This window comes from Berghia stephanieae, chromosome 8 (genome assembly GCF_034508935.2).
Source record: "Berghia stephanieae isolate SIO BIC M18660-M18661 chromosome 8, UCSD_Bste_1.3, whole genome shotgun sequence".
Classification (NCBI taxonomy): domain Eukaryota; kingdom Metazoa; phylum Mollusca; class Gastropoda; order Nudibranchia; family Aeolidiidae; genus Berghia; species Berghia stephanieae.
The window spans coordinates 26,024,318-26,049,738 of record NC_088367.1 but is presented as its reverse complement, the minus strand read 5'-3'; the positions used below and the strand labels follow the sequence as shown (position 1 = coordinate 26,049,738).

At 36.4% G+C, this 25,421-nt stretch overlaps 1 protein-coding gene across 3 annotated transcripts in view; it reads left to right on the top strand.

Annotated features, from left to right (window-relative positions):
* LOC144978430 (uncharacterized) overlaps positions 1 to 24,914 on the top strand; it is a 33,811-nt gene extending 8,897 nt beyond the window's left edge. For all 3 annotated transcript variants that reach the window (XM_078924476.1, XM_078924475.1, XM_078924478.1), the window contains exons 3-8: positions 2,265 to 2,356; positions 3,917 to 4,139; positions 9,659 to 9,784; positions 13,252 to 13,365; positions 16,783 to 17,025; positions 19,150 to 24,914. In XM_078924476.1, the coding sequence (XP_078780602.1) occupies positions 2,265 to 2,356; positions 3,917 to 4,139; positions 9,659 to 9,784; positions 13,252 to 13,365; positions 16,783 to 17,025; positions 19,150 to 21,548 (3,197 nt within the window). In that variant the 3' untranslated portion in view covers positions 21,549 to 24,914. The remainder of the gene's footprint in view (positions 1 to 2,264; positions 2,357 to 3,916; positions 4,140 to 9,658; positions 9,785 to 13,251; positions 13,366 to 16,782; positions 17,026 to 19,149) is intronic.
* The last annotated feature ends 507 nt before the right edge of the window (positions 24,915 to 25,421 follow it).

Below are 25,421 nucleotides of genomic sequence, written 5' to 3'. Positions count from 1 at the left end.
GAATACCTACAGACATGGAATTTTAACTATTCACACCTAGTGGTGATTTTCATTTTGATCATGAGGTTAAACAATTGGAAATTACTTTTGGAATAAAGACACTGCTCTTAGTTGGTTTAAATCCTACCTAACATCAAGATCCCAGTTGGTTCTGATTGATGACGCAGTATCAGAAACATCTCCTCTAAATTACGGCATTCAGCATGGGTCTGTCCTTGGCCTTATTTTTACTCTTTATACTCAACCTCTTTTGGATATTTTTGTTAAAAATAAATTAATGTATCATTTCTATGCTGATGACACTTAGATCTATGTAGGCGATATCCCTAGTAATATCCCATCATTGATATCTGTGTTGAGGACTGTATTAGAGATGTTAAATGCTGGATAGAAATTAATAAGTTAAAGCTGAATAATGAAAAGACAGAGGTGATGGCGTGTGGTAGAAAAAGTGTTTTGAAAGATTATTTTCTGAAGCTTACTCTAAATATAAATGGGTTCACAATTAACCTCTCAACGTGTGTGAAAAATCTCGGGATAAGGCTATATCAGCAGGCACAGTTTGATTCTCTATGTAGAAGTTTGACAGGCTTAAAAAGAATTGCGTCCGTTGGACCTTTCCAAACTAATAACATCTTTCTTACTATCTAAAATAGATTACTGTAACTCGTTAATCTTGAATGTAAGCAATGATAATATATCACGCCTGCAAAGTATCCAGAATACGGCTGCTATATTGATTTTAAGAAAAAAGAGAACATCCTACTAGTTGCCACTTTTGTATGAGCTGCATTGGTTACCAGTAAAAAGTGAGAATCAAATTCAAATTAGCAGTATTGTGCTATAAAAGTGCCTTATGGATCAAGCACCAGTGTATATTACTGATTTTTTTAGAATCTTATAAGCCAATGAGGAGTCTACGCTCTACACTAGATTCTACAAAACTAATTGTTTCAAATGAATATAAATATTTACGGCGGCAGATCATTCAGCCATGTCGGACCTTCCACCTGGAACTCACTTCATAAAAGAATAAGAGAAGCGGAGTCCTTATCAATATTTAAATCAAATTAAAACTCCATCTCTTTGTTGAAACACATCTTGATTAGTGCATCTTTGTAATTTGACCCGAATATGAATGTTAATTTAGTTATTATATCATTATGTTATATCATTTCATGAATTTGACATACGCGGGTGGTTGGATGGGAGCATCACCCTTGAATCGTATACCTATGATGTTCTCATGGGTGTACGATCCGATAGTGATGTCGTTTCTTCTTCTCTTTACTAGCCTATCCTGCTTCTTTGGTTTGTGATTGTATTTTTGACAGGGGATATTTTTTTTCCTGTAAATCCTCTGCCTGTTTGTTCTTGGTTATTTATAATTTAGCTTATGATATCTTTAGGTTATGATTTTGATTGACATTTGTACTATTTTTGTTAGATTGCTTGTTTTTTTGTTTCAGCGGTCTCTCATATAACCTCAATTGTGTTGGAAGAGACCTAAAGCAACAAACAAACAAAAAAAAAGAATTTGACATAGTATGTGTATGTATTATGAACCTATTTTGTATTAACGACTTCATGTTTAGTTGTATAATGATGTTATGTTGATGTAGTATGTATAATGTTTCATTTGGAAAATTATGTCACTGTATTATTGTTTCGCGCATTGAGCATCACCCAGTGGTGAAAATGGTTATAAATGTCATGTATTATTATTTATATATGTCCATTTTTATTTTTACTCTCCTGTAAAATTGGCTGTCCAGTTGACTAGTTTTTTGTCATTTTACAGCAGAAATATTTGCATATTCAGATTTTATTGTCACCTAAAAGTTATCATCTCATTGGGATTCTTTAAGCTTCAAAAACAAGCCCTCAGGAACTAATGATGGCACCAGAATTCATGCACAGTTTCAGCAAAAATGTTTGCTTTGATATATGTCCTTTTGCCTCCAAATGCTGTTATGTCCGTATGATTCTTACTTTTTTCATTTTGCAATGGAGGTTAGATTTATTTACCAAAAATGAATAATAATTGCTATTTAAAAAAAACAAAAACAAAAAAAAAACTGATAATCTGCATACTGTTTTTTTATTTTTCTTGAAAATTAGCTTTTTTCAATAATAATAATAATACTAATAATATTCTGATTTTGAGTTTATGACTAGTGACAGAGTGGTGTGTAGCTCTCATCTTAATCATGTGTATGGCATCTGAGTATAATTAATATTCGTTCTGTTCTATTTTTCAACAGTATTCCTTCATCATGGTGCATCTTCATCAGACAATGCTCACTTGAGCTTGTCACATAACAAGTTTACTGGAGCAGAGGGATCTGAAGTCAAGGTAATAATGGCTTGGTGTTTGATGGGTTAAACCTTTGGTAATTTATATCTTGCTAATACTAATATTATAAACAACACTCATCATATTACTTTGGGCAACATTCTGTGAAAATTGAAATTGAGGTGATTATTTAGTTTTAGGTTAAATCTTTCTGCAAATTTTATTTAGCATTTTTGAAAAATCATATTTGCATACCTGTCAACCGTCCTTGATTGTTCGGGTCAGTCCCGGATTTCGATTTTGGGGAAAAGCAGAACAAAAGAATAAATAAATAAGTAGATATTTAAAATTAGAATATTGAATGCTATTTTTTTTCTACCATATCAAATTAATAAAATGACAAGGCTTTATCAAGTTCAAGCCACCATTCTGAGAAACAGTTGAAGTCACACTGGTGATATACATGATGTACGAGTATTGGTAGTCAGTATTTTGCCATTCAAGTACCCCCACTAACATAGGGAGGCTCTTCTGATCAAGCCTCTGGGGTGCACTAACCCAAATTGCCCCCTCCACTCCCCCCACAACACCAATCCTCTTTGACTACTGCCGTTTCAATACCAGACTGTTTCTTTGTCACAGATTCAACCACCTCACAACTCCCTCATTCCAATCACTCCCAAGGGACTCCTTCATCTCTTATTATTTTGCTACCACTACCACAACTTCTACTACTACTATTACTTCTACTACCATCACCACCACTACTACTACTACTGCTGCTGCTACTACTACTACTACTACTACTGTCACCACTGTATATAGACATCTTTTGACATCTTGTTAGAGAGAATAGCCAATTCAGAAACTGAAAAATTGTATTTGTCAACTCTTTTTCTGCATATGCCTGCCAACCCTTCCGCTTTTGGCGGAATCATTCCTATTTTCACTCTTCCTTTTTGTACTATTCCGCCATTGTCACTAAAATTCCAATTTTCAAAAACAATATGATGATAATGGTAAGAATAAAAACGATGGAGGGGGGGTTGTTAAAAAAGGTGAAATTCCTATTTTTTGTCTCAAACTCCTATTTTCAAGCGTTCTGATTCCTTTTTTGGAATGTGAAGGGTTGGCAGGTCTGCATTTATACTGTGGAATGTAGTAGCCATATGGTCAGTGGTCAGCATGTGTGGTCTTGTGGTATGCCACTCGTTTTCGGATCGGAAGATCATTGTATTGACCCTTGTCAGTGCATAGTTGGGTCCTTGGGAAAATTCACTTTACTCACATTCTCTCACCGTACTCAGGTGTAAAGTACTTGGCCGTTAACAGCGTTGTCTCTGTCTGAAAAAATTGCCATGTTGCCTAACATTTGAGCATGTTTAGTAGATCTTGCACTACATAAAAGCTCAAGCATAAATTGTGCTGTGCAGATGTTGTCATCATCGCCTACCGCGCATCACATTGATAATAGATTGACTCTCCACAACATTGTTGTATTGTGAGATGCACTGATTGTGTTTTTTTTATGCCTACTTTTGAAGCATTGAAGTAATTGAACAAATCACTTAGTATTTAGTTACAAAAATAAAACTCATAATTCTTACAATTGCTTTCAAGGTGAATTGTCACGCGATTGTCACAGAGAAACCTCGGGAACTAAAATGGATCTCATCACACGATCAAGAAGCGTCGTCTCAGTCCAAGTCAAGTGATGGTAACACAGTGCAGTTAATCATTTCCTCTTTAGGTCGTTTTGATGCTGGCACTTACACATGTTTGCTAGTCATGGCTAATGGAGAGGAAGAAACAGCAAAGGTTCATATTTTGGTTCGACCAAGGAGTAAGTCAAAATGCCATTTTATTTTCTAAATATTTTATCCAGAGCTGCTGATTCCTGTTTGTTTTTTTCTTGAATTAGCCTGTTTTTATCAGTTTTATAGATATACAGTCAGCCCTGTCTATAACAACCATCTAAGATCCATGGCCAAAGTGGTCGTTATATACAGGATCAATGACTGGGGGGGGGGGGGGGGGAGGACATGTACACTATCTTAGCCGCGTGTTATTCAAAGCATTGGAACACCTATCAAAAGCCATCGTATATTATTGTTGTTACTGTTATTAATATTAGTATTATTATTATTATTACTATATAAAGTACAATGATTTCCACCCACAAATTAAATAGGATCGAAATCGCAATTTCTGCAATTTTTTTTTTTTTTTTTGTCGGCAAACTGATAAAAATTAAGCTGAAAACAACCAGCGAAACTGGCAAGCCTGTCATTTTGTTCACTCCACTGAGATTAGATTTTACTTTGTGAGTCCAGTCTTGACTACTCTGCCAATGAATATTTGACCGTTGTCGCTTTTTGTCTGGTTGAATTATGATTAACTCTTTAAGGTATTGACTGACCAGTGACAGCGACGTTCAAATAAGTGGTCTTCAGTTCTAGTGATCCCTTTAGCCAAGTATTTGCCGGTTAAAATCATGACTTGAGATGGTATTGGTCGTGTCAGGGCGGTTTCAGCTATATAGAGGTAAAATATAGAGAAAAAACTCAAGGGTGTCAACAAAGCTGATTGTTATGTAGAGATGGTCGTTATATAGATGTTGTCACTATGGCAGGTTTGACCGTATTGCCAAGATTTTTAAAATCTCCTTTATCAGTTGGTCATATTCTTCATGATTTAGTGTTATTTACATAAATTATAGGACCAATCTGAGAGTCTTAAAAAAATTTTTGTTTGGCATATCTCTATCAGATTTACTAACAAATTATTATCAAACTACCTTTATCTTAAAGAGCCTAATTTAAAACAGCTCAGTTGGTAGAGCCCTTGTTTGACATGCAAGGGGACCGGGATTGATCCCGGATGCAGTTGAGATTTTTATTTTCTCACTCCTTGTCCACCCAGCAGGGATAGGGTAGTTGGGTCTGTTAGATCCGGTGGAAAACACTCTTTGCAATAGACTCATCCCAAGGGTACTGTCCGTTTAAGGCTTTTAAAACTGAGATAATTTCCAGCTCCATAAGCCTTATGGCTCTGGATATGATGACTTTGCTTACGTCGATTTTTTTTTTATTGGTCCCTCCCCCTTCTTCACATGGTGAAAATTTTTGTTTTTGTTTTTTTTATTTTGCATTTTTCTTGAAAGCCCAATGTCTCCAGAGAATTTTAATCTTTATTTGAAGCAAATCGGGTGATTTTTCATGAAGTTATGGTCATATGCATTGGCTAGGGTGGGAAACCCTAATTTTGAGAAAATCGCTTCCAAAGTTGACAAGAGTTGATAATATTAAGTATAATAATTACCTTCATAAAAAAATTAAAATAAAATAGTTAGGAGTAGAATTCAATTGAAATATTTCATCAATATGTAAAAAAATGTTTGATTTATTGATTTTTTTTATGAAAACTTAATTTCCATAAAAATTGACCTCTTGACTAAATTGTCAATATCTCTGTTCAAAGCTTTTCACCATGCAATTAATTATCTCAATGATGCCCAGATATAACATTAGTAAAAATAAGGCACTCCACATAAGTCGATGCCACTTAAGTCGATGCTCTTATCACTCATGACCACAATAAAATCACAAATGAACAAGAATTTTCACTGGTTAAGAGTATCTGCGAATGATTGACGCACACCGATGTGACATAGGTGCTTTGTCTGACATCCATGTTCAATGAAGGTACATGAGCATTATCAAATAGCTTTGATTTATCCATCTCACATTTTAAATCATTGCAGGATTTATTTATTTTCTATTCCCAGGCCATCCTATCTAATGACCCTCTTAATTAGTATCAATTTTATAAAGAATTCCTGGTTGGGGTTCCTGAACTCCCATAGCAGGCAGGGGGGTACATACTGTGTCTTCTATCCCCTTATATCTGTTATCCAACATGCTTTCTGTCTTTGTCTCGGAATGAGATTACTTGGTTTTGTCCTGGCACTGGCCGGAATCCTAGCTGGGAGGGAAACAGTCAAATGCATAGTTATTGTTTTGGGAGATGATATTTTTTTCCTTGTAAATCATCTCTCTGTTATGTGTTATTTTTTTATTTTGAATGTATAGTGTAAGCATTTGAGTGTGTTCCTCTTTGTTGGATTTTGTGCTTGTGTCTGGATGAGACTTGTAGGTGATTTCAAACTAAGTACATTGGTGGTATGCTCTTGGAATCTACATCTGATCCCTATTTGTTCTCAATTCCCCTTTGTCTTACTTTTTCTTGGGTGCTTTAATTGTAATTCTAGAACTTTTTACTATCCCATTTTCTTCCTTTTTACTGGCGCTGATATAACCTAAATGTGTTGCAAGCGCCGTAAAACCCTTAAAAACAAAAACAAAACAAAACTATATCTTCTATCCCCTTATATCTGTTTCCCAACATGCTTTCTGTCTTTGTCTTGGAATGAGATTACTTGGTTTTGTCCTGGCCCTGGTCGATTACTTGGTTTTGTCCTGGCCCTGGTCGGAATCCTGGCTCGGAGGGAAATAGTTAACTGCATAGTTATTGTTTTGGGAGATGATATTTTTTTCCATGTAAATCATCTCTCTGTCGTGTATTATTATATTTGTTATTTTGAATGTTTAATGTAAGCATTTGACTGTATACTCTTTGTTGGATTTTGTGCTTGTGTCCAGATGAGACTTATAGGTGATCTCTAAGTACATTGGTGGTATGCTCTTGGAATCTACATCTGATCCCTATTTGTTCCCAGTTCCCCTTTGTCGTACTTTTTCTTGGGTGCTTTAATTGTAATTCTAGAACTTTATACTATCCTATTTTCTTCCTTTTTACTGGCGCTGATATAACCTAAATGTGTTGCAAGCATCGTAAAACCCTTTTAAACAAACATATCAAGAATTCAAGTCAAGTCCACAACTACAATGGCAAAAAGAAGGTTGACAACCTTATCGCTGAAAAGAAAGATCAAGGTGATCGATGCACTTGAAAAGTCTGGCATGCAACCGAAAATCATTGCAGAGAAAATTGGCATCCCAGCCAATTCAGTCTTGATGATTTACAAGAAGCATGACCACTAAGGGGACTTCTACTTCTCTTGTCAATTCGATGGGAGCAAGCAATGGCAGTGGAAAGCACGACATGAAGGGCCATACTCATTCTAGATTGGCTTGCTTTATTCACACGCATTTTTTGCTCAGTTGGTTACACTCCAGTTAAGTTGATTTTCGGCTGTTTCTCTGACCCTGTGATAATTTTATTTTGTTTTCGTCACATCTCTATTTTCTATTTCTCGTTATTACTCATAATAATATGATATGATATAATTTTAATACACGCTACGTTTTACTTGTATGTTTCTGACACCTATCTATTGATTGTTCCCCTTGGACATTACTACACCAACATATGTATGTGATTATTAGTCTATATGTCATTCATTTGAAAGGATTTAACTATTTTGTAATTACGTTAATGATAATAATAATAATAAATAATTTACTTATATAACACTTAACCTCCACATAAATGACCAGCAGTGCTTTATGATTTCTAATGTCTTTCACCAAATTAATTCAGCAATGTAATTCGTCTGTGTTGAGAACACAGATATTGAAACTGGCACACAAACTTACACTTATTCTAACTGAAGTCATTAGTTTGATTCAATTCAATGTTCTTTGAAATTTTACGATGCATTTACGGATGGCAAATTTTCATGCTTTTTATTTTAGTCACAGCCAGAAGGTATCCCTTGTAATTGAATTTGTGCAGATTATTTAAGGTGCCAAATTCAGTAGAATTTGGATTTTTAAACCAAAATAATAGTGGAAAGTTGATTATATTCATGTCATATTTGTCCAATATGGACATTTGGTCAAACTGCACTATGCTACATAAATTCTAAACGTGAACTTGGAGAGAGAAAAAATTGTGCATTTATAGAGGGCAGTATCCACTAAACATGCTCAAAGTGCTTTGCAAGGGATCCCTTGCCAACAGCAACAATTAACATTTAGGACAAGACATGGCACTTTTTAGGCAATATTACACTTTTTTTTCCGACAGAAATGGCCAGGTACTCATTTTACACTTGAGTAAGGTGAAAGAATGTGAGTAAAGAGCCTTTTCTAAGGATTCAACTGTGCTTTGTTTGTATTGGGACTCGAAATAGCCAAACAATGATCAAATAATTCAAAGAAACAACACCTTTTTTCTTTTTTTTTTAGTTCAGACTGATTTTTATTCTTGAAGTTCAGATTTTATGTTTGTTACCTATAGCACATCTGAATATCCTGATTTTTAGAGTCTGATCATGTTTAGTGCCATATGGGCTGGCAGCTCTTTTAGGCCACATTTGTTTATTTTTTCATTTATTTTTTTTTTTCTGGGCTTGGAATAAGACTTCTCCTTTAAAAGTCTCTAAAGAAAGGCAGTTATATTCGACTGACAGGTTTTATAATTATTTACGCATAGGTAATGGGATAAGTATTTTTAAATTGATTGAAAATATAGAATTTTCCCCTTAAAATATTAGTAAGATTTATAGTTCACCCAACATCCCTTCATCTGGGGGACTCTGGGTGCAGAACAAAGTTTAAGTCCTAACACAGTAGATGAACAATGCTAATTATACACATAATTAAATGAAAGCATGTCTAAATAAAAATGTCTGCAATTCCACTTGAAATCCTCTAGTGAAGACGACGAACATATCTCATGTGGTAGCAAATTCCACAGTCTTGGACCAGAATGATGAAAGCCCCATTCACCAGCCTTCTCTCTACAGCGCGGCATTTTCAATTTGTGGCAGCTCTTTTAAGCCACATTTGTTTATTTTTTCAGTTTTTTTTTTCTTCTGTGCTTGGAATAAGACTTCTCCTTTAAAAGTCTCTAAAGAAAGGCAGTTATATTCGACTGACATGTTTTATAATTATTTACGCATAGGAAATGGGATAAGTATTTTTAAATTGAATGAAAATATAGAATTTTCCCCTTAAAATATTAGTAAGATTTATAGTTCACCCAACATCCCTTCATCTGGGGACTCTGGGTGCAGAACAAAGTTTAAGTCCTAACACAGTAGATGAACAATGCTAATTATACACATAATTAAATGAAAGCATGTCTAAATAAAAATGTCTGCAATTCCACTTGAAATCCTCTAGTGAAGACGACGAACATATCTCATGTGGTAGCAAATTCCACAGTCTTGGACCAGAATGATGAAAGCCCCATTCACCAGCCTTCTCTCTACAGCGCGGCATTTTCAATTTGAGGTCATTTTCCATATTCATTATTCTGTTACCAATATATATGGAACATAGAATTTTTTTTTCTCTTGTAAATTCATGGTCTTTGTATTATTTTTCTTTGCAGATCGAGACACTCAGGTATGCAGGACAACGCAGTTTAAGTGCAAGGTGACAAAACAGTGTATCTTTCTGAAATACAGATGTGATGGCAAGGATGACTGTGGCGATGGCTCTGATGAAGAATGTCCAGGTTTGGTTAAACATTTCTCTTATTTATGGGTCTTAAATTTCCTCTATTTAGCGGATGTCCACTATTTCAAGTCTTCCGTTATTTTCTCCCACTTGGGGTCCAAGCCCTCTGTAGAATCAACACATCCTCAAAAATCATTGTAAGGGACTTATCCATTTTTATTTGTACTTTAATAATTTTTTCCTTTTTATGGTACGCTTTGCGTGTTAAGTACTATTTATTTTATCAGTATTGTCAATAACAGGAGCATATTACTCTGCTTTATAATATTATAAAATGCGCATTCCAAGAAAGCCGCGAAATGTTCTCCTTTTTGAAAATTGTGATTTGAGATCTATGCTTATTTGTGACCTCCCGGGTCAAAGTGGTATTATGTCAGGATTTGGAAAACTGAGAAAATCAGTTATATCAGGGCTGAGAATCTTCCACCTAAAGGTGGATTTCCGCCTAAATGGTAGTTTATCTCCGCCCATCCCATCACAATTCTTCCTTTTTCATATTTGCCGTGTCAAACATTTTCCTCAAACCCACAAAATCCCCATTATGTCTTATGTCATATTTTGACACCTGTGCTCAGTCTCGTGAAATTTGGTGACGGTCCCGTTTTTATGACGTTGGGCCAGACAGTATGGCACCAGATGTCACAATTGACACAGAAGACCAATAGTGTTCTTTGATTAGTTAGTTGATGGTTGAAGGGGAAGGGGAGGGACAAATGGGTCTGGGTTTTTTTCCCCTTGTTGTAGGTACCTATTGCCTTTTTAATCTCTCTTCTCTCTCTCTCTCTCTCTCTCTCTCTCTCTCTCTCTCTCTCTCTCTCTCTCTCTCTCTCTCTCTCTCTTTTTTTTTTTTTCCCTTTGCCTTTCTTTCTATTTCTCTTTTCTTCTCCTTTTTTTTTTTTGATATAGGATTCAAAAGGCCCATACATAAGTTATTCTGGTAAAGAAGTCTTTCCTCCCCCCTCTCTCTCTCTCTCTCTCTCTCTCTCTCTCTCTCTCTCTCTCTCTCTCTCTCTCTCTCTCTCTCTCTCTCTCTCTCTCTCTCTCTCTCTTTCTTTCTTTCGCAACCACATTAAATCATCTGGTATATAGAGATGATATATTAGAACACAGCAATGGTGATTGGCTTAGTTTAATCTTTTTTCTTTTTACCTCTGGACTATTCTATGGCTTTAAATTTGAGAGATTCTTGGGTTGTATTTATAAGCTAAATAACTACTACTAGGTTTCTTTATTTGTGTTTGATCGATAGCCCGAGAAATTTTCCTCCTTTTTGACAAATTGCTATTATCATCACTGAATAGAAAAACACTCACCAAAATCACTACATCAACATCTCTACCACCACTACTATTACAACCACCACCAAACCATCATCCCTACCACCACTACTACTACAACCACCACCAAACCATCATCCCTACCACCACCACTACTACAACCATCATCCCTACCACCACCACTACTACAACCACCACCAAACCATCATCCCTACCACCACTACTACTAGAACCACCACCAAACCATCATCCCTACCACCTCTACTACTACAACCACCACCAAACCATCATCCCTACCACCACCACTACTACAAGAACCACCACCAAACCATCATCCCTACCACCTCTACTACTACAACCACCACCAAACCATCATCCCTACCACCTCTACTACTACAACCACCACCAAACCATCATCCCTACCACCACTACTACTACAACCACCACCAAACCATCATCCCTACCACCTCTACTACTAGAACCACCACCAAACCATCATCCCTACCACCACTACTACTACAACCACCACCACACCATCATCCCTACCACCTCTACTACTAGAACCACCACCACATCATCAACCCTACTACCACTACTACAACCACCACACCATCATCCCTACCACCACTACTACTACAACTACCACCACATCATCATTCCTACCACCACTACTACTACTACAACCACCACAACATCATCCCTACCACCACTACTACTACAACTACCACCACATCATCATCCCTACCACCACTACTACTACTACAACCACCACAACATCATCCCTACCACCACTACTACTACAACTACCACCACATCATCATTCCTACCACAGCTACTACAACCACCACCACACAATCATCCACACTACTACCACATCATCCCTACCACTGCTATTACTACAACCACCACCACATCATCATCCCTACTACAACCACCAAATGTTGTAATTACACTTTCAACTTTTGAAATTCCACCGAATTGTGTCAGAAATTGCTGCAAGACAAATTTTGGATCGCATCTCAGTAAATTTAATTTAAGTGAAATTCAAATTTATAGATTATGGTCGCATGGATGGGCCATGATCTTCACGATGAAAAATGTCCTCCTTTTTTTGTGACCAGTCATTCTCACCCCTGTTATATAGAGTAGAAATCGTCAAAATGATCAAATTTCAGTTTTTGTTAGTCTCAGAAACCACTTTATATTTTTCTACATAGAAACTTAATCATTCAACTTAAAAATAGAATATAAGTTATATAAATTTCAAGTTTTAAAATGTGATGGTCATGACGAGTTCAAAGCTAAAGTTTAATTTCCTTCAGATAACTACCCTTTCTCAGGCTTAATAACATGAAGTCACTTCCTCCACCAATTGCATGTAAGACATCATGGCAAAGGGCGGACTTATCTGAGAGAAGCATGACAGATTTCGCAGTTTCATTATTCAACCAATAATAAAGGTTGTAACAGTAAACAGCACTAAGATTTTCCTTTACAAAAATACAAATGAAAGCTCCTGATTGGGCAAACCTGATCCCATGCAACCATTGGCCATTAAAATGCTCTTGGGCTTTGTGTGTAATGTAGTCATGCAGTCAGCTTTTGATGTGTATCACCAGTGAATGTGTGTGTGTGTGTGTTTGTGCATTTCTATACACACCCCATTCTCTCTATTCTATTTGTTGAACTACCTTTGTTGCTTAATGATTGAGGCGAAGTTACTTTGTGACTATCTTTTTTTATATATAGAATTATAACATTCAGTCTTTAAGTCCTTTAGATGGCTTTTTAAGAAACAACAGATTTCTCATTTTGCTAAGATTGTCAAAGAGTAAACAGAAAATCAAACAAGTAAACAGGGCTTTAGAATGTAGAGTTATAGAGTCAAAAAGAAAAAGATAAATACAGAGTAAACAAGCCATTGTTTAAATATGATAGTGATTGGCTTCTCAGACGGATAAGCCAGTTAGAATTTAAGAAAAAGCAGAAGCAATTTATCAGTGGATAGGGCCATGGACTAAGAGAAGGATAGAATGTGAGTGAGTGAAAAAAAAAAAAAAGAAGAAAAATGAAGTTATGCAATGTAGTTAGAAAGTGTAGACATTTACAACAGCGAACTGATGATAAAGTTTTACTATAAAAGTGTCCTCATACGTCTTCTACAATTTTTTTTTTTCTCATTTTGTAGGTGACCCGTGTGCTAACAGATTTATGTGCAACAACACAAGATGTGTTGATCATCGCTTCAGGTGCGACCATGTTGACAATTGTGGTGATAACTCGGATGAAAGAGCCTGTTACGGTTAGTTATGTTGATATATGCATCAGACATGCCTGAGACCTATGAGGTTCCAATTGTCAAATTTTTCATCAGACCAAATTCATATTATATTTACTTTCAGATTCAGGATTGTATTTATTAATGATATTGTATGTAATTGTTTTAGTTGTTATGGGTTAATGTTCTCTTCTTTTTTCTTGATCCATCTCTTCTTACTTTTCTTCCTCCACCATCCCCTCTCTTTCTCTCTCTCTCTCTCTCTCTCTCTCTCTCTCTCTCTCTCTCTCTCTCTCTCTCTCTCTCTCTCTCTCTCTCTCTCTATATATATATATATATATATATATATATATATATATAACTACAGATATATATATATAACTACAGGATAAATTTGGCAAACAGACAACAAATCCCAACGATATCCTTGACATTGTAACTGACCACTTCCAGCAGAAATTTCACAAACAAGTCTCACAAATATCGCCCTTCTCAGGAAACCCTAGAGACCTAAACAACCGCATCACAACAACTGAAGTTAGAAATAGCATAAAGTGCCTAAACAATAACAGATCCCCAGGCGAAGATGAAATTCCCGCTGAATTGCTGAAATGCGGTACCTTCTCCCTGGATCTGAGCATTGCAAACATAATGAACAAAACATTCTCAACACACAAAGACTGGTACATAAACAGCGGTGTCCTAATTACAATACAAAAACCAGGAAAAACGAAAGGACCCGTAAACAACCTGCGCCCAATAACATTACTGAATACCATAAGAAAAACACTGTCAACTATTGTCCTCAACAGAATTAGACCGAAAATAGAAAAATATCTATCACATAGCCAAAGCGGGTTTCGTCAAGACCGAAGCACATCGGACGTTGTATGGACACATAAATGGTTGGCAGCAAAGGCACTCAAAGAAAACATATCCATAACAATAACCGGAATCGATATGTCCGCAGCCTTTGATACGATATATATATATATATATATTGTGTATAGATAGTATGCAGATGACGTCACTCAGGCCTTTGTTATTGTTTTTGCCATCCGCGTTTGTGAGTTGTTCTCACTAAACTGTATTAACCAGACTATAAAAGTTCATGGTTACACAGAGTTTGTGTGTTGGTCCGTTATACTTCCGGATGGCAATGTTGTGAACTCCTTGGCCAAGCGCATTCTATCTATATATATATATATATATATATATATATATATATATATATATATTGTATGTATATATATATATATATATATATATATATATATATAATATAGAGAGAGAGAGAGAGATGGGGGGGGGGGGGGGGGGGGGTTCCTGACCTCCCATAGTGGGAAGGGAGGCTGTTTTGCAACTTGCTTTCTGTCTTTGTCTTGGAATGAGATTGCTTGGTTTTGTCCTGGCCCTGGCAGAGGGAAACAGTCAATTGTATAGTTAGTTTTGGGAGATGATATTTTTTTTCCTTGTAAATCATCTCCCTGTTATGCACTGTATTGTTTGTTTACATATTATATATGATTTGTAAACATTTGAGTGTATTCCTCTTAGTGGGGACCTGTGCTTGTGTCTGGATGAGACTTTTAGGTGATCTCAAAGTTCTTTGATAGTGTGCTATTGGAATCTACATCTGTTTCCTATTGGAACAAATTCCTCTTTGTCTTACCTTTTTCTTGGGTGCTTTAATTGTAATTCTAGAAATTTTTACTATGCCATTTCCTTCCTTTTTACTGGTGCTGAATGTGTTGCCGTAAAACCCTTAAAACAACAAACAAAACTCTCTACCCCCCCCCCCTCCCCCTTCCCACTTTTTTTTTCTTTTTTCATACCCTCTTTGACCTCTCTTGAAAAGGATAAAACTGGGCAGGGTCCACTTAACTCCCATGATGGGCAGAGAGGTCTTTTGCTGTGTCTTTTATCGCCCATATTTATCTGTTTTTCCTTTAGTTGGGAGGGGGACAGTCTAATGTATAATACCAGTTTTTGAGAGATGATATTTCTTTTCCTTGTAAATTGTCTCTCTGCTATGTACTATTATATTTATTAGTTTTGAATATATTGTACTTTGTTAACATTTAAGCGTATCCTTCATAGCGGAATCCTTTGCTTGTGCCTGGATGGGACTTTTAGGTCATGTTAGAATAGGCACACCTGTGCGTCACTCATGGGATCTTCTGTTCCCTATTTGAACCACTCTCCTTTGTCATTATTTTCTTTGGTGCTTCAGGTCTACAACTTTTTATTGGCACTGAAATGACCTAATAGTGTTGCAAGCGTAGTAAAACCCCTTTAAAATAAAAAACATGGTCATTGGATGTTCTTAAGAACAATTATGCTATCCCATGAAGTTTCCAAACTCATGTTTACATTTCTCTCACTTTCAAATGAAATTCAAGCCAGGTTTCATTCAGCACACAATGGTATCTTTTTAAAAAAAAATATAATCCATATATAATCTTTAAAAATGAATGACTTTTAAATGAAAGAAGCCTAATATATTTATTAGTGATTGAAAATAAAAACAAGTGTATTTATTTTGACATTTAATTCGTCAAGAACAAAACTATCAACCGACCTCTCGTAGACCTTCCAGTTCATAGCAGTCACAACAATTGAAAAGGTATAAAGCAATGAAACTCTAAATGGACCAGTTTTGTGTCCATGCGTTATATAGCTAGGTGTTGTAAAGATACATTAAAATCTTTGTTAACATAAAGGTAAAAAGTGATACTAAGCCGTGGACAGTAAAGAGTAGTGTCCTAAAATGACTAAACAGCTTTGAGAATGAACAAAATACCAAGCATTGAACGTATTGGGCTGAAAACCCTTCTTCAGCCAATAACTACAACAATAAAAGCATTAATATATCACCTATCAGGAAGACAGTAGAAAAGCATTTGGCACATCTTATTGGGCTAGTATGATCGCGAGATCGTATTTGGTATGTTATATTCATTTTTTTTTTGTTTATAAATTTTAACTATACAGGAAAGCTCACTTGTCCTTAAATTCAAAAGATTTTTTTTTTTTTTAATTTGTATATTTTGTAATACAAAAAAAATCAGATCAATTTGACATAAATAGACCCTATAGTGTTAGCATTTGAAAAATTGCTGCCGATTTAAAGTTAAACCATAAGAAATTTAAATACAGGAAAACTTAACTTTAATTTAGTTTAACCTATTGCTGAAAAGAATTTGCCTTTTGTTGCATTTACAAATTTTAGCAATGAGATATTAGAGATATCATATAGTGTTCTTATTTGATTGTGAAATTGAAAATTACTTCCACTCCATTTGTCAGAGAGTTCAGTAAGTTATATATATATATAATATATATATATATATATATATATATATATATATATATATATATATATATATATATATATATATATATATATATATATATATATATATGTCATTGCTCTACCAGATTACCGCTACAAAGGAGACAAAGCATCTTCCACAGCAGATCCCACTGGTGCTGCAGGTGACAAAGGAGATGATGACGAAGACAACTACAGCTGGGTGAAAAGTACTATCTACACCATTATTGCCAGCACCATTGGTCTTGTCATTCTCATATCTATCGGCGTGATCTTAGTGTTTCGGGCCAAGATGAAACGCATCAGAGAAAGGAGGATGGTTCGTGCCCTCAATGCAATGCAAATATATGGTGGGTGTTATACTTAGAACAAATCATTTTTTAATTTCCTTACAATATCGTTTTTTTGGGTTTTTGAAATGTCCTTTAGGCTTAGAGCCAAAACCCATGGGGATGAGGTCTATCCTGATTTCTGTAGTGTTAAATGGACATTTTATTGCTACCCTTTGAATTGGGTGCTAGTCTTTCTGTCAGATCTAACACACCCAACTAATCCATCACTAATTCAGAAAAGTGAGTAGAGCAGGCACTTATGTTGATAATAACAAGAAATGAAGTGAGTAGGAAAGTTTGAGAAGACAATAGAGAATAACAAATTTGCAGCGACGATGGGGGCTCAAACCCGTGACCTTACTGGTATGACAAATCCGCCTGGCCGGGGAGATCTTGACTCTACCATATGAGCTATCCACGACCCCCAAAAAAAGTCACTTCAAATTCTAGTCAATCTAGAGCTTCTCCCCAACTTCTGGAGGTCACGGGTTCAACACACACAAAGCCGCAAAGTAAGTTGGCCAGCATTTAAGCTTAATAGCCAATATTCTCAACACAAACATGTAACATAGAAACGAATGAAACATTGAGTATGCTCCAGTAGTTGGGATGAATCACTGTTAGGTGGACAGAGGGATCAGAAAAATAATAATGTTGAATACTCCTGGGACCAATGCATTAGTCAAAGTAGGATTCCGAAATATTATTTCAGGTTGAAGTAAATTACACTCGAGCACCATGGGAGGCAATTTTAAAACCAGTGTGTTCAAGGAAACTATTCTCAAGTGTATCTCTGGATGTATTTGTTTTTTGTTATTTTTTTTCAAATTTGTGACCCACTTATCAAAACGGTATTATGTTGGATTGACTCGGTTCCAGAAAAGTGAATTTACAACTAAGATGGTAGAAATATGATCTTACGTTCTTTTGCATTGTGAGAAATGGTGTGTATTTGTTCTCCATTATAAAGTAAAAGATTCATATATGTGGCTAAAAATTCAATTTCCTGCACCAGTTCATCCCAACATAATATCAATTTGAGGTGATGGGGCATATTTGGTTGGATTTTTTTTTTTTACTTTATCCCCAAATTCATCAATTATAACTGAACATTTTTTCTGGGTGGGGGAAGGTTTCATCAAAACTTAATAAATTAAGATCCTTATATTTGATATTTTTTTCTTTACAATACATTAACGATCAGGCCTTTTTTTTCATCTAGGTAGGCAATGGTGTTAAGGGGGGAGGGGGGGTTAGAGGGGTTCCAATAGCTAATAGTGACATGTTTGATAAAATAGACAATGGTTTGTCTTGGCCACACATTTATGTATAATATTATACATAATTGTCACTAAAACCAACACCTTTGATAGATCCAGAGAAAACCGCTCATGGTTACACTGCATCACACCATTCAGTTCTTCCAACCTTTCGTAAAAAATGTGTATTTTTACGGATTTTCATTCATTGTACACTTTTTACTGAAGATCTTACGCATTGTTCAATGTCTATAATTTTAAAAAAAATTTCAAGGCATACACTGTTTTAGTTAATGTTGATTTGTTATCTGGCCCTGTGGATTATGCTGGCAATTCAATAAATATATCGTGTGGCTGGGTCATATCGGATTTATACGTCGATTCGGGACTTCGATGCTATTTATATTGTGTATGAAATAGTAAGTTTATTCATTAAATAATCTAAATATCGATTTAATATGGTCTTCTTTCCCATCATCAGAATTAGATTCTTTATGGTTTTCAGTATTGTACTCATTTTATCAAAATCTTACTCATTTTGGCTCTCCATTTTACACATTTACATGAGTAATGAGTTGGCAGCATTGCACAATTCAATCAACATATTGATACAAAGAGGCAGCCCTTGTTATCTAAGCACAGCTGTCAACACGGTTTTGCTATGTTCTTTGTCACCTACAATACACAATAAACAATTTTGGCATTCCTTTCCTCATGGTTGCATTTAGTTACTTCTTCTTTCCTCTCTTTTTAAAAAAATAATTTTGTAATTGTAATCTATACTTGTCCTACTGGACAAGAGCAAAAAATATTTAAACACTAAAGAATTGTTTTTTTTCTTCTTTTCATTATTAACTTCAATTTTTTTTTTTTTTCCCTTCAGGAGGTCTAGAAGAACCAAGGATCCCCCCAATGACAGGAGATGGATGTGTGGAGGAAGAACCATTTCTTCCTCGGACAGCCCAGCGTTACCATCAAGGACCCAGTATCATCTTCAATGTCAACAATGGGGTTCAGTACATGCCTCGCTACAGATATTTTGTTGAGAACCCTCCGCCTTACTCTGAAATACTTGGTGGCGAGGGTGACAGTGTTAATGGAAGGAATGTTAGAAGTGAGGATGCTGGTGGTGGTGGTGAACATGTTAACACACCACCTCCTTACAGCACACTCGATCGATCAGGTGAAACCTCACAAGAAATAGAAGGAAATCATAATGGAAGTAATTGTAACAATGTTACAACTTCTGACCTGAATCGAAATCAACAAAGAATTCAGAGAAATTGTGGGACACCTTCAAGTGGTGCAGTAAATAATTCAACGGTTAGAAGTGGTGTCATTGGTGTTGGTAGTAATAGTAATAACTCTCACTCGTCTTCATCATCACCCCCACAGGCTGGACATGGTGTATGGGGTACTGGGCATTCTAGAACAGAGTATTGTTCAGGATGTGTTCACTGCATTCCTTCTTACTCCACACCCTCAGCGTCAGGTGTTGTTGTAAGTTGTGGTGAACAAAGGCCACCAAGTGGAATGGAGCTGTTAAATCATCACCCAAGTATTTCTCAAGGTCAAGGTCCTGTTTCAGCTGGAAGACAGCAGAGGAGTAATGAACAGCATCATCGCACAGCTGGAAACACTCAACTCTCTGATACAACTCTCTCTCAATTAACAGGCATCATTGGAGACTTTAGAGGCATTGATATTAATTCACATTTGCTTCAGAATCTTTTGACGTCCTCATCATCATCGTCATCCCACAATGATAGTCAGCGACTGACAGCATCAGTTGATTCCGAAAGTTGTAGCAATGATGAGTCGCATGGGTCTGGTGCTTCTTCAAGCTCCAGCTGCGGTGATGACAGTGTTAGTAGTTGCACATTGCTCGGTGTCGCTGGCTCTAGTAGTAATGGTAGAGACTCTATTCATGAAACTGAAACTTTGAAGACTAGAGATAGGGATGTCCCGTGCTTACCTCTCAGAAGTGAAACACAGCAACACCGACCTGAACAATGTAGTCTTCCTAATGTCGACAATGACAATTCTTGTGTAGATGAACCTGAACCACTTAATTCAAATCAGGATGTTCATCCTGACTTGGAAACCTGTTCTGCCAACAATGTCTCTGACGATATTACCTCAATTTCTTATACAAACAGAACTGGGAATATTTCAACATCCAGTCTTCCAAACTCCACGCCTGTAGAGGCAGAAGATTTCTCTATGGGAGTAATTGAATCTAATAACAATCAGCATTTGATGGGTGAAGGTTTAAATTCTCACAACGACTTAAATGTCTCGCCAGTTGCAAGTAGTGTCACACACATGAATTATAGTGATGGTGCATCCACTTGTTATCTTTCAGATCAAACAATAGTTCAGCCTCCGATTCATAGTAGTAATGTCAGTTCTGACTTTAATTTAAATCAAAATACCTCTGAAGCTGCTCCAACTTCCATGTCACCAATGTCAGCATCCAGTGCTGAGTTAGGAAACAATGATGCTAGTTCAGCTCTTCTCCAAGAAGTTGCAAATCGAGATAGAACCAATCACCACAAAGCCAAGCAAGGTCACTTGTCTGTACACAAAGGTCAGATTGTATTGCATACCAGTGATGGCATCTTGGCTGGCCAGTCCATCATCCCAATTGTACCATCATCACCCTCTGCATCTTGTGTAGAAACAACTCCTCCCACTCATCTTAGTGGAGAGATCATTGTCAAAGATGGTAACATTATGCTTCAGATCCCTGTTGGGAGATCCTTAGCACCAGCTGGGCACATTGGATTTCCTTGTATGGAAAATATTGCCCAACAACAGATTTCGCCACCTTCTCCAATTTCAATCGCTACACCTGCCAATGATGATCAAAATTTGATGTCACAGTCACCATCATCTTTGCAACCAACTTTGTCACCGTTGCCAGCAGTTGATGTTCACTCATCCCAAAGTCAGCCAAGTGTCTCTAGTGAAACCCCCAAACCTGATCATGAAATGGTTTCTGGAGGAGATTTGAATATTCGAAACGGCCAGCTGGTTCTTGAGCCTCCTAAACCCAAGACTCCCTCGTCTCAAATTTTGTCACATTTGCAGGGTGCCGAATGTCTGTCATCATCCTTGTCAGGCGAACAGGAAGAGGAAGACGGCGTGCCAGTTGGACCTGTAGCTAATGACAAACGTCAACGTCCAGCAACTGGGTCTGGTGCTGCACATCATCGTCATCATCCGTCCACATCAAAGTCTTGCAATTCAGACATTGTCTTGCCCCGGGGGAAAAATTAAGAATGTGTTTTTAAAGACCTGGGTCTCAAGCAAAGTCGTAAAGCCGTAAATTTGACCTCTTGGTCGTAAAGGTCTCAAATGGTTGTGAATTTGCATCAATAGTTGTATAAAAGTTGTGAAGTAGTTTAATGTATTCAAAGATTTTTTAAAAATAATTATAATAGAAGAGACAAAATGGTGAATTTAAAAAATGATGAGGCTTTACATAGCCGCCTTTTAGAAAATACTGGGCCTCAATCAGACATACATTCTGACAATGGTGATGTGCTTTGATGGTCAGTTTTCTTCCCAGCGATGTGGGGAGACTCGCCTGATCAATTATCTTGGGTAGCCTACTCTGACCTCATGTGAGCTCAACGCAAAATTTGATCATCACTAACATCAACTATCAACGTGGACAAACTAGTCTTTCCACATTGCTCTCATCTTTTTTCTGAATAGGCATTGCTCTTTTTTTTTTTCATAGTCCTGGCCAAGATCCTTAGCTGAGAGGGAGGCAGTTGAATGTATTGTTCCTTTTTTTTTTTGAGAGAGAGAGTATATATTTTTCCTTGTTTAAATCATCTCTCTGTAGTGTACTATTTTCGTTTTTAGTTTTGAATCTATACTTTGTAAATATTTGAGTGTATTCTTCATAGCGGGATCCTTTGCTTATGCCTGGAAGGATCTTGCAGATAATATCAAAATAGATACATTGATGGATTGCACATGGAATTTTTTGTTCCCTAATTGTGCCAGTCTTCTTTGTCTTACCTTTTCTTTAGTGTTTTAATCTTTGATCTAGAGGCTTTCCTCATCTTCTTTTTACTGGCATTGAAATGATCTAAATATGCCGCAAACGCTGTAAAGGCCCAAAAAACAACATACCACTTCTACTACTACTACTACTACTACTGTTACTGCTAATACTACTACTGCTACTACTACTATTACTACTACTACTATTACTACTACTACTACTACTACTACTACTACTACTACTATTATTGGTACAACTACTTCTACTACTACTGTACTATGCTGCTACTACTATTACTACTACTACTATTACTACTACTACTACTACTACTACTACTACTACTACTACTACTATTAATCGTACAACCACTTCTACTATTACTGTACTATGCTGCTACTACTACTACCACTACACATCACTCATCTCACGGTTACCTCAAGGATTCAAGGACAGATACCTCAATTATCTTCTCAGGTCCAGTCGACATCTTACCATCTGTCGTCCACTGTACAATGAAGTCACCAGGAGACTTGTAGTGTTCCTAGCCAATTTCTCTCAGTTCATTCAGAAAGATATATTCCCAATCCCAATTTTCCTTTAAAAATGCCTCCTTTTCCCTTGTGGAAACTGCGATTTTTCACTCCCCATCTGTCAATGTTTATTTTCATGTTTTTTTTTTGGTTTTTTTTTTTGTAAATTAAAGAAGATAAATATATAAAAGTCATATTGTTTTACTCATCATATATTATGTATAGAAAGTTCATGATGAACAAACTAATGTAAATTACAGAACCTTGTAATTGTAAAGATCTGTTATATTACACTCCAGCATCGGTTTCCTCGGGACATGCAGAAAAGTTCAAGGAAACTGTGCCTTGCCAAAACGGCTTGATGGAGGGGGGTGGGGGAGAGGGTCGTCAGTGTGGCTCAGCGATATGGTCTTTGCTTTGTACCCAAAAGCTAACTAGTTCAAATATTCACCACATTATGTGACCTTCAGCAAGCCACCTCTACCTAGCTCAATTTGCGGCTGACAAATGGAGTATTCCAGCCTGCTCTTGGAATAGATCCTAAGACAAATCTCTACTTGAGGATGAATAAATTTAACTTTATTATTTATTTACTTTATGTTGTATGTTGAGGGAGATAACAGTATCACATGACATATTAAAAGGGCTGGTGTGTGTGTTGGGTTGGGGGGGGGGGGGTGTTTGCCATATCACAACATTCATTAACCGAGCCAACCATTAGCCAACCTTGGCGCGTGGCATTGAAATTAGAAAGAATGGCGAAGTGATAAGAATCAGCAGAAAGGTGTTGGTTATGCGAAACGGTGATGAAGTGTTTGAGCGACTGCATGTCTAGATAAGATACACACATACGTAACTGTGAATGTCACAGTGTAAATCATCTATGGCCAAAATCACTAATTGCATAAATAGACCAAAAACCTTTAACTCACTCAATCCTAGAGAGTTTTGCTACTGTTCAAAACTGGAAAAAAAATGTATTAAAAATGAGCATGTATATAGATAGTTTTATTCAACTACCACTACCATTCATTAACATGTAAAAACTTTTTAAAAAATTTAGCTATACAACGCCTTTAACTATAATTTGTCTCAGAAAAATTGTAATAAATATGCATGGGGTAAAAGTCACCCCGGGTATACTACGGATATAGTTGGTGGTAGGGTTGAGTGAGTTAATTCATTTTTTATTTTTTATTTTTATGCTGGCTCGCTGGGTGGGGATCCTGACCTCCCATAGTGGGCAGGGAGGTACATACTGTGTCTTCTATCCCCTTATATCTATTTTCCAACATGCTTTCTGTCTTCGTCTTCGAATGAGATTACTTGGCCCTGTTCGGAGTCCTGGCTGAGAGGGAAACAGTCGAATGCATAGTTATTGTTTTGGGAGATGATATTTTTTTCCTTGTAAATCATCTCTCTGTTATGTATTATTATATTTATTTTTAATGTATAATGTAAGCATTTGAGTGTATTCCTCTTTGTTGGATTTTGTGCTTGTGTCCGGATGAGATTTATAGGTGATCTCAAACTAAGTACATTGGTGGTATGCTCTTGGAATCTACATCTGATCCCTATTTGTTCCCAGTTCCCCTATGTCTTTCTCTTGGATGCTTCAATTGTAATTCTAGAACTTTTTACTTTCCCATTTTCTTCCTTTTTACTGGTGCTGATATAACCTAAATGTGTTGCAAGCGCCGTAAAACCCTTAAAAACAAACAAAACAATATGCTGGCTCGGTGAAATTAGTTTGAGGAAGGAATGGAATGATAACATATAATGATAAGGAAAAAGATTGGGCTTGGGACATTCAAATGAGTTCAAGGAAACCGTGCTGGATTGAATTTTCTTTTCTAATTTGATTCTAAAACGTATGGTACGTACGTATATACTGTATAGTATAAGTTTGTCTATATTAGAAGTTTTTTCGTTTTTTTATTTTGTTTTGTTTATTTATTTTGTTATAATTAATTTATTTATTATTATTATATTTTGAAATTTACCCTTACATTATTTATACAAAGACTTGTAGAAAGTTGTTTTCATTTTGTAAGATTTACATTATTTTGGGACTCAAAAAATAAAGAATCAAATTAATTGCTTTCATATGTGTACATATTTACATGCCAAAAAAACTATAGGTTGTTTTAATGTCATAATGGGGATCCCGATAGCTCAGTTGGTAGAGCAATTTCTTCACGCCCAAAGGAACCCCAGGTGCAGTCGATTATTTGTTTTTCTGACCCTCTTGTCCACCCAGCAATGATTGGGTGGCTGGGTCTGTTAGATCTGGGGGAAAGTACTTTGAAATAGACTTGCGTCTTATCCAAAGTAAGGGTAGCAAGCAATTGCTATTGTCCGTTTCACGCTATAAAAACCGGGATAAACTCCGACTCCATGGGCCCAATGGCTCTGATGAATTAGAATAGAACGTCATAATGGTTAAAGACCTCTACATGTTGCTATTGTTAAAGGTTTCTCTCTCTCTCTCTCTCTCTCTCTCTCTCTCTCTCTCTCTCTCTCTCTCTCTCTCTCTCTCTCTCTCTCTCTCTCTCTCTCTCTCTCTCTCTCTCTCTCTCTCTCTATCTTCTCTCTCTCTCTCTC